Source organism: Meleagris gallopavo, chromosome 6 (genome assembly GCF_000146605.3).
Source record: "Meleagris gallopavo isolate NT-WF06-2002-E0010 breed Aviagen turkey brand Nicholas breeding stock chromosome 6, Turkey_5.1, whole genome shotgun sequence".
Classification (NCBI taxonomy): Eukaryota; Metazoa; Chordata; class Aves; order Galliformes; family Phasianidae; genus Meleagris; species Meleagris gallopavo.
Genome location: NC_015016.2, coordinates 29,078,246 through 29,088,230, shown reverse-complemented (window position 1 = coordinate 29,088,230; position 9,985 = coordinate 29,078,246). Strand labels below are relative to the sequence as shown.

The 9,985-nt window shown below is 37.2% G+C and overlaps 1 protein-coding gene across 4 annotated transcripts in view; it reads right to left on the bottom strand.

Moving 5' to 3' along the window:
* The window catches only part of ITGB8 (integrin subunit beta 8), a 50,291-nt gene that overhangs the window by 15,693 nt on the left and 24,613 nt on the right, over nucleotides 1–9,985 (bottom strand). For all 4 annotated transcript variants that reach the window (XR_793932.3, XR_793933.3, XM_010712755.3 and 1 more), the window contains exons 6-9: nucleotides 9,562–9,720; nucleotides 4,908–5,003; nucleotides 4,718–4,807; nucleotides 2,001–2,135 (exon numbers count right to left, since the gene is read on the bottom strand). Coding sequence is in view for 2 of the 4 variants with exons in the window: in XM_010712755.3 (XP_010711057.1) it covers nucleotides 2,001–2,135; nucleotides 4,718–4,807; nucleotides 4,908–5,003; nucleotides 9,562–9,720 (480 nt within the window). In the remaining 2 variants the exon portion in view is untranslated. The remainder of the gene's footprint in view (nucleotides 1–2,000; nucleotides 2,136–4,717; nucleotides 4,808–4,907; nucleotides 5,004–9,561; nucleotides 9,721–9,985) is intronic.

The following is a 9,985-nucleotide window of genomic DNA, read 5'->3' as shown; positions in this document are numbered from 1 at the left end:
TTTTAACTTGTTTGAGTGCTAGTGTTCTGACAGGGTATTCTCACTAAAATTATGCCATCAGCTGACTGAGAACAACTCTTCTAAGCCTTCTTGCAGAGAAAGTATCACCAAAAAGAAAAGGTGAGAAAGGAACCCGAGGGATGCAAGTGCCTTTACTTTTTATCATCAACAATTTCCAAATCAAAAGCATTGAAAACATAAGAAAGCTGTATCGTGGGAGGCTGAAACTCCCTACAAAGACTGTGGCATTCATTCCCCATGGCAGTCTCCCGCTCCCGGCTCCACAAAGGCAGCTTTGTGACCAGCCGGGCTGTGGCTGCCTACACCAGCAGGAGAAGAATGCAGTGCAGAGCGTGCACTCCTTAACCATCCCATCGAGGGTGCACAAAGGCTTTGTCCCTCTCTTTGCTTTTCTTCTTGTTTTTCAAGTGCTCCGTTGCATGCATAACCCCCAGCTGCCAGCAGGCTCTGTGCTTGAGACTTCTTCCATGAGGAAGTGTGGACATGCACTAATAATTCATACAGCAGGTGCATGTCACAAGGGGAGGAAAGGCTGCAGCTAGAGAATGAGGTTTGTGTTCAGTACAGGACCCTGTTAGAAAATGCGATCTTCCAGTACAACATGGGAGGGAAGGGCAAAGAACGTCTTGTCTAAAAGCCATGAAACATGATGGGTAGCAGCAGAAAGATTAAAGTTATTGCCACTAAATAATCATGACACCATGAACTCACTAATAATCAAAGTTAGTTTTGCACTATGAAGAGGCCATAGGATTTTTCCAGAATATAATGCACTTTTGTGTTTTAGTAAGGAAAGGAAGGAAGAAGGATTAGACAATGAAAGGAATGTGAGAATTAAGAACAAGCATTCTGCCTGTAAACAAATACTGAAAGGAGGCTTTGCGGTTAAAAATAATTAATCTCTTGAAGATGGCTCATTTTCAACTGCAGTAAGCTGTAAAACCACATGTGATCTTTTACAATCAACTGGCTTGTCTTTTTATTAAAAAGAACCAGATATAAATATTTTTCTTTTCGTTAAACAGAATGAATTCCATTCCTATTTCTTATGACATACACAGGGAATGACATTTCAGAAGAGTTAAGAACAAAAATCACATCTACCTTAAAGCATAGCAGTTAATCGGCTACAAATTGTGCAGACAAAATAGAGAAGAGTATAAAAATGCATCTAAATGAACATATTTAAAATTCACACATTTAATCTATTGTTTTGTTTTGCCACTTCTATGCACAAACACAATCAAATCCCATCAACTGATCTGTGTGTACACACAAGGAAAGAACTCCTTGACCCTGCTCTCCAGAAAGACAGACTTCTTCCTGGCAAGCTACAGGAATTACTCTACTAGTCCAAGCAATCAAATAAATATATCAACACACAGAAAAGTTGTTCTGGGAAGAAAACCACTTTATATTAGCCAGACATATTCCCCCACATTTTCATGGTGCATGATGCTCCAGTTTTATAACCAATTCATTCAGTACGTGGTACTGATCCAAATGGGAATTAACCATTTTATTAATTTGATTTATAAGATAAACTAATTACCCATGACTCTGAATGTGCACAAAGGCTACTGGAGCAAGGAGAGGGAAAGGTGGTGTCTTGTACAGATCCAAGCAGCACAAATTCCAACGATTCTTTTCCACTGAGTGATTATCTTTCAACCTCTTTAAGTACAAATTTCATCACAATGAACATGGCCATTGTGACCATTGAAGGACAAAGGAGGACAGTTTTAATGGACATTAGCTTTCAGGAAAAGCTTTGAGCCTGAGTCCCACGAGATTAGTGAGAATTAAAACAAGATTCGGAAAAAAAAAACAACAGAGAATAATAGAAAGTCTGTGATCATTAATCACTAAAGTCCAGTTTTAGTTTGAGTAAATCCCTAGAAGATTTCACACCATTCAAACCCAACCAAACAGAAAAATAAGTATTCCAGTTCCTTGAAGAAAGAAAACTATCAACATACTTCTTCATTATATCCAACGTTTTTACATCCTTCCATGCCAGTTTTTTTGCTTCCATCAGGACACATTGCAGTGATATTGAAATTAAGATCCTGGATCTGGTTATCCACTTGAATTTTCACTTCAGAGATTAGTTTCTGTAACCAGAAAACAACTTATAGTTGCATTGCATTCCCACATATAATGTGCATTAATGACTAATATCAAGTACTGCTACAATGACTGACTAAAAATGAAGAAAGCTTGTCTGTGTGAATAAAGGAATGAATTAAAGCATTGTTTCCCATATAAAGAACCAATTACATTCCAAAAATACACAATCAATGAACTGGTAGCTCTGATAAAGTGGATTACTTTTTCCAGATAAAAATGTTTTCAGCTTTTCAAAAATGGTTTTGAGGCAATTTGAAAATCTGTTCTAACAACTATGTGTAACAAAAACTGCTTATTGTCTGAGAGACTATGTTGTCTTTTAGCTGCACACTTGAAATAAAAACAGAAAACACGCATACTACTATTCTTATTCAGTAGAAAAGGCTACTAATCGAATCGATGCTTTAAACTTGTGATATTTTGCATCTGTCTTGGAAAAGTTTCCTCTAGCAAGTCTTAGGGTGATATAAAGGCTACTGAGATTACCCTTCCTGATTTATTTGGGTCAGATAGGACTGTATAAGTCAACAATCTGTTAATTCCCAAGTGGACTTTTGACAATGCAAAGTTAATAAAAGGCCTGCTTTGTAACCAGTGTTTTCCATGTCCTCAAAAATACTATTTTATTTATATTACTAAATTACAAAAGAAATATTGCTTCTTTGCCTTTTGCAAACATATTAAAACTCTGTAAAATTGTATTGCACCAATAGAATACTAAATTTCCTTGCAAATAGTAAAAGTCATTGCATCTTACTATTTTTTAAATTAGTTTTGTAGGACATTAGTGTTACAAATGAAAATTTAATTACATGAATCTGAACACATGTTTAGCTAAGTAACTTTCAAAACTAGTGACTCATCATTGGCTTTTTAGGGATTTCCAGACAAGGTTTTCCACAACTAAGCCTAAGGCTTCCCTGCTTAGAACAAGAATACAAAAGGTCCACTGCCATCAGACATCAATACTAAATTTTCTTATGTAAATACTTATGCTACCCCGGAGGCAAAACATTCAAACACTGTTCACTGTGTTGTTTGTATATTACAAGAAACTAAAACCATGACAAAAGTATTCAGAAGTGCGCAAATCCAGTGCGGTTAAAGATAGGAAAGATGATACTGTCCAGAAAATAAAGCAAGAACAAACTGGGGGTGGCTGGAGAAGGAAAGTCCCACAGAATCTTCAATTTAATGGAAAGGATTATTTTGTAAATTTTTATTTCCTCTCTTTGAATGCTTGCCCTGGATTATCCTGTAAAAATCTGGATACAATTAAGGGTGGATGGTGCAAAAGTGGCATTCAGAACCATGATCTGCAAATTATTACTTTTTTTTTTTCCCAAGCAGTATTTCACTATTTCCCGCAAATATCTATATTCAAAATGAGATTTCTTGATTTTAGAAGAGAAAATCTAATACCAGGGAGAATTCATCTGCAATTTGATTATACTTCCTCCACTTTTGAATGCCTTTGGCGTCTGCACAATGTTTCCAAAATGACAGTGTGAAAACACACACAAGCCCACTCTACTGCTAGTAATAGACATGGGACTTGGCTTCTCATTAGAGCTAATTTGCTGAAAGCAACCAAAGAGCCTCATTTAGATGGTTAACCTAGCATAATGAACAATTTCATTCTTTCATCTCCAAATAATCAAAATTAATGTGATGCACACTGATTCCTTGCGTATAGACTCATAACTAATTTTCTAACTTTTTAGCCTTGCATATTTATACAACGTGCACACCTGGACGACATTCAGCTATCTAGCCTACTATCTTATTTTACTCCTGTTCTATGTGCTCCCTTTGCTCTAGTGGATCAAATGTATACTGCAAAGCTTCATTTTAAAGTTGTTTATCCCCCGTTCCACACACTATCAAGACAACAGTCTCCCCTTAAAAGCTGACATTCCTCAGCAATGATTTGTGAAAATGCTTTTTCCCATACTACTACTTCCAGTTGAGAACTCTATGTGGAAGCACACAGAGCCATTTACTTTGTTCTCTCTCAAATCCCTATCAAAGCTTTTCTTTACTGCAACGTATTAAAACCCTGAGACATGCTGCCCTGTGCAATGTAAATGCTGCTTTCCACAATATTCTTTGTGGAAATATTCTTTTTGTAAATTTTCACTTTTTCCCTTTTTTTTTTAAGAACGATGAGGTAAAATCCTCTAAATCCTGCAGTGTCCTTTTGCTCTGAATTTGTATGGTGCCTAGGCAGTAGTGTCTGGTATGCAACCAAAGATCTGAGATCCCAAAATACAAATGAAACAGAAATTTCTTTTGAGGTAACATGGCAAAGAATCAAACACTGTATTAAGGAGCATCCTTAGTACAAAATTAGCTCTTGATTTTGAGACACCAACAGCCTGGGGATTTGAGAGTTGTTTAGGGATACTGCCACCACCAATCTGGACATTCAGAAAAGTAGGAAATGTGGACTTTAGATAGAGGCCTGGAAATTCCAACTTTAGGCTCTAGTCTGTGAAAAGTAAAAAAAAAAACAAACAAAAACCCTGTACAAAGACAGCATCCAGCACAGTCATTCTGATCATACCTGATAAGCTTCTACCACCAAATCATTGAGATTTGCTGCTTGTGATTCTATCTGTCTCGCAACAGTACCAGGCAACAGAGGTAACAGATCCTACAAAAAATACATTAATTTATGTATATTCAATATATTTAATAAAAAAAAAAAAAAAAGTGCTTTCAAATTTAGAAAACGAATCAGGTTTCTAACCTACTTTATACCAATGGAACTGGCTTCCTTGAACTGCAAAAATGACATTGATGTTATTGTCAATCAATTTTTCAGAGAGCTGACCAAGAGATGGATGCTCCTGCAAAATAAAACAAAGAGGACTGCAGTTTAGTAAGAGACAACCTTAGATTTTATGTTTGACATAATACAGGGCTACAAAGCCACTCCAATCCTTATTTCTAAATGTACAGAGAAATACTAGGCCTATATCCAAAAGAAGGTATGACTGAATATTTAAAAAAAACCAACACAACAACATAACAATTAAAATCAGTGCATCAGGTGAACTGCAATGCATTTCCATCATCAGCTCTGCAGCTGTGCTGCAGAATGGTCTAAGGACCATTCTGGTCTAAGGACTAAGTGAACTCTCCACACAGTACCTTTCTGTTGGAGTCTCATGCTTACAAAACAGCTTCTGGATATGTTATTTTCCATGGTGTGCCTAGAATACTAAAAGGATTCCTGAGAATGATAAGTGGGTTCTTGCTCAAAAGTCAAGGAGAAGGAATGACATGAGGGCACCAAGATGAGTGTGATTTGAAGAGTGGCAAGGCGAGTTATTAAATTTGTTTCTCAGAAGAGTATTTTGGCACCAGGGATCAGACACATCAGCAAAATGAAACCACTGGCTCAAGTTCTAGTAATGTCAATATCCTACATATATCTCACAGCTGACACCTTTCTTCAAGGCTTGCCTAAGGAGCAATGTCATTGCAATGTCCTGCTACAGTTTTTGAACCCTGCTTCTCCTTGAGGAAGGTAGCATGAGTTTCACTTCTCTTCACACTGTGGACATTACTCTTCTTGGTGAGGTACCTATGAGAGCAAGTTCTGTGCTATGACCTGCCCTCCTACACTTCTTGCTGACACAGACTTGGGAACAAGAGGTATGCTGCTATCCATTCATCCAAGATATTGGGAAGAACAAATGTCTTTGTGGTCTCAGTGGGCTTGTACATCTGGACAGTGTGGGATTCCTTTCAGTTCCAGTACTCCAAAGCAAACTGAATCTGAAAGTCACTGCTGATTTACTGTAAGTCTGGGAATACTTCCTAGGAAGTAAATTCAACATCTAAAATTAATGACAAAACACAGTGAAGTGACTGGGGCTCTTTCCAGAGATTTCATCAGGACACCTATACATGTGTCAAGACAACCGCATTACCCCACATACTTCTGCGGTCTTTCTCTTTCTGCCATTTTTCAGCATCTGTCCCACATTTTCTTTCTTCCTTTCTCCTACACAAACATGCTCTCACAGATTTCTTGCACAATTCATTACTCCTCGGAGTGCCACTTGTTATTCAAGGCAGCCTGCAAGTCAAATGCTATCCTAACAGTAATTTGAAAGCCAGGACAGCAGAGACAAAGTTATGCAAGGGGATAAAATCCATTTTCCACCACATTGCACTATTATAAATAGGCTTGGACAGAAAGAACAAAGGAGCTCCTTGCTGCAGTTTGATCCTAGACAGGATCTCCACTCATTTATCCTTTGATAAGAGATTATATTTTTTAAGATAAGTGATAGATGTTGGGTAAGACAGAGATAAATCGACATTCTTACAGCTGCAGCTTCTCAGTGTGCCATATATGAGGGTCCAGAGAGTATACATTCCTTACTTAAGACTGAAGTGCAGCAGCAGAAGCCTTGTTGCCTCTCTCACAACACTGTATTAAGACTTCCTCCCTTCTCCATGACCACAGACCACAGTGATAGGGCCTCCTTGGCCTGCACAAGCTATTTGCCACATGCAGATGACTGGCAGATCACACATGAACCAGGTGCTCCCAGGACACGGGCTACTGAAACTAGATGTTGTATAAATACCCCCTGCATTCCACACGCAGAGCAGTGGTGAGGGATCATCAGAGGGTGCTCAAACAAGTCAGTGTCCTGCTCACCATATGACACCAGACAGATCAAATTCTGGTAAAATGACCCTTCAACATCTCTGCAACTAATGGCAAAAGTTTGAGATTGGTAGTAGCTGAAATGGGATTCTATGAAACAAAAGTTTATTCAGATAGATGATATACATAGATATGCAAAAGCTGTAGGGACCAGATCCCAAATTACAGTCTGCTCACAAGAAAAACTGAGCCTCCATCTTCTTGCCAGTTCTAACTCATTACAGTGCCTGTTTTGGTTAATAGTACATCCAAGTCTCACTACAGATTAGAAGGACAAAATTCCTTTGTATTAGAATGGATATACTTTTTTAAAGCCCCAAAAGAATCATACTATCTTTTTTTATTTTAAGCACATAAAGAGATGACATAAGGGACTGCTGGTCACTTGAGGAGTCTCATTCCACTTCTGGTAAAAACCTTGATGTACTCTAAGTATTTTTATCTTATCTACTCCCACTACTGTTTAGGAGAATATATTCCCATTTTAGATCTTCTTTCTTGTTCCAATTACATCATTCATTTTATTATTTTAACCTACTGTGTTAAACTTAGAAGATAACTAAAACAGACGTTAAGTATTTCAGAAAGGGAGCGAACTGAGCACAGACCTAATAAAAAAAAACTGGATTTCTTTCTTGCCTAATGCTTTTTGCTGATCTGTGTATGACTACTTAACAAAAGTTAGCAAGAAGCGAGAAGCAAAGTGAATAACTGGAAACATTTCTGATTTAAAGATTAGGCTTATACAAATAAATACGGAAAGGTCCTCTTAACAGGAACAAGAAAAAAATCAAAGTATGCCAGAATTCAATCCTCTCTAGACTATCAGGTGCTAGGAATGAAAGTAGAAGCACAATATTATCACAGATGGCTCTTTAATTTAACATAGCACATCAAAATTGAACTGAGAAGAAAAAGAAAAAAAGAAAGCTATGTTTCTTCTTTGCAATTTATTTAAAAAAGAATTGATAGACTTCCACAACATCTCATTTAAATATTAGTTACATAGACTTTCTTTTTTCAGCTAATGAGATATATCTGAAATAATCACAGACAATGTACTACCGAGAAGGAAAAAAATAGGAACCCAGTACACTTACTCTTCTAGACATTACTGTGCTATCTTGTCAAATCTGCTCCAGAAAATATCTGATACTGAGAAAGATTTCCATTCTGCGCCTGTTCCATTACTAAACTTTAGATGCAGGCACACAAGAATTAACCAATGGTGGAAAAAAGTATGTGCCAGCAGCCAGACAACACATGGGCCAAGATGTGCTCATCTAAGTATCCTTCAAGGTCATTTCATTAGGACAGCCTGAAAACTACATAATCTCACAAAAGCATCAATACCAAAAATAATGGAGATTTCTTACTGCAAATAGAATAATAAAATCATGATTCTTCATCCAGAATTAAAAAAAAAATTTCTTTAGTCAGCCATCAATCAACCTTGAAGGAATGGATTCTTTGCTCTTGCAGAACAAAGGAAGGCATTGTTTTTAACCTAGGGACACTAAAAATATTGAAAATGGACAGGCTAGTTAGAGGGAAATAAATAATCCTGACATCACTGAGGGATTATCCAAAAGGTGACAGAGGGAGTGAGTTACTGTAAGAACATCATATAATTAGAAATCCAGATGACCTTCCGATCAGCGTATGCTCGGCTGCCTCCTCCACTCAACAAGGTTACCCCCTATTACTGGAAATCTCCTGTATTTCACTATAATCTCCTTTTGCTTCTCCATCCCAGTAAGCATCTCCGCTGGAATCCAGTTCAGGGCCAGCCTGCACACAGCCCTCACTGATTTCCTGAACGGCCTGGCCTGAACGTGGGCTGGATGCTTCAACTAAGTGCAATGAACAAAACTACGAAAACTCTGAGTGCTGTAATGGCACCACAGCTCATATTTCCATTTTCTGGTGATTACACAGCGATTTAGTAATGATTCACATTTCTTAAAATGAATGAATTACATTCATTCAAGGAAATAGCAATTGCAATTGTATAGACCTCATGAAAACATTTCTTTCTTAATCAATCATAATTATTTTGTACATACTTGAAGAAATCCTTTTGAAAGTTAAAATTATCTGCTGAACGCTTATTATTTTGTTACAATGGATTTGAAGCAACTTTTTACACACGCATGTATTTCAACACATTTGTTTTTTACTGTAAGATTCAAATATATTTAATATTGCATTAACACAGCAAAGCTTTGTGGTACCTAAGTATTTTCTAGTCCATCAAGTTTGGAATAGCTCACCACTATTCCACATCTTCAGTTTTCTCTTACAAAGTATTCTCAAACAATGCAACTATGCATCTTCTTACCATAAAGCATGATCAATTCCTTTGTCTCGTTAGCATATGTAATTCTGACACATTATGAGCTGCTTCTGCAAAATATCACAGCCTCCTACTTAAGTTTTATGCAGAACGTTTGCCATTCTTGTGAGATGATGGTAAAAAAACACATTAAAAAACAGTAATATATTCTCCTGTGCTCTGTACTGTTGATTCAGATTACAAAACACTTATCTCAGATGAAAAGGATGTCAATATTTCCATGCAACTCATTTTTTATTACAAATCTTGCCTACCTGAGAAAATATTATTTTAACGGCTGAATTAAAAGCAATGCTCTGACACTGACCTAAAAACCTCCTTTACACCGCTTCCCTGAAGGCAGAACGTATGACATATACCTTACCATACTCGTAGCTTTGACGTACACATTATCTTTCAAATGGCAGTTTCCATCGTGGGGAATCACGATCCCTGCTAATTTACTATCTAGGGCTAGATGGGAAGTTTGGTCTGTCATCACAAGAAGTAGTCGCTTGGCTTCTTTGCGCCATCCAATGTGGCTCTGAAAAGGAAACAAAACTGAACATAATAAAGAGGTAACTACCTACTTCCAATAATAATAAATAACAAAATGAAAGATGAATGTAGAAGTCTGCTTCCAGGTGTTGGAATATTTAGAAACACTGAGTTTAAACCAGGATATTTAAAGCATTCTTTTTTTTTTTTGTTGTTGTTGTTGTTGTTGTGTAAATGTATTTCACATCACACAGAATCACAGAATGGCCAGAGTTGGAAGGGACCTCAAGGATCATGAATCTCCAACCCCC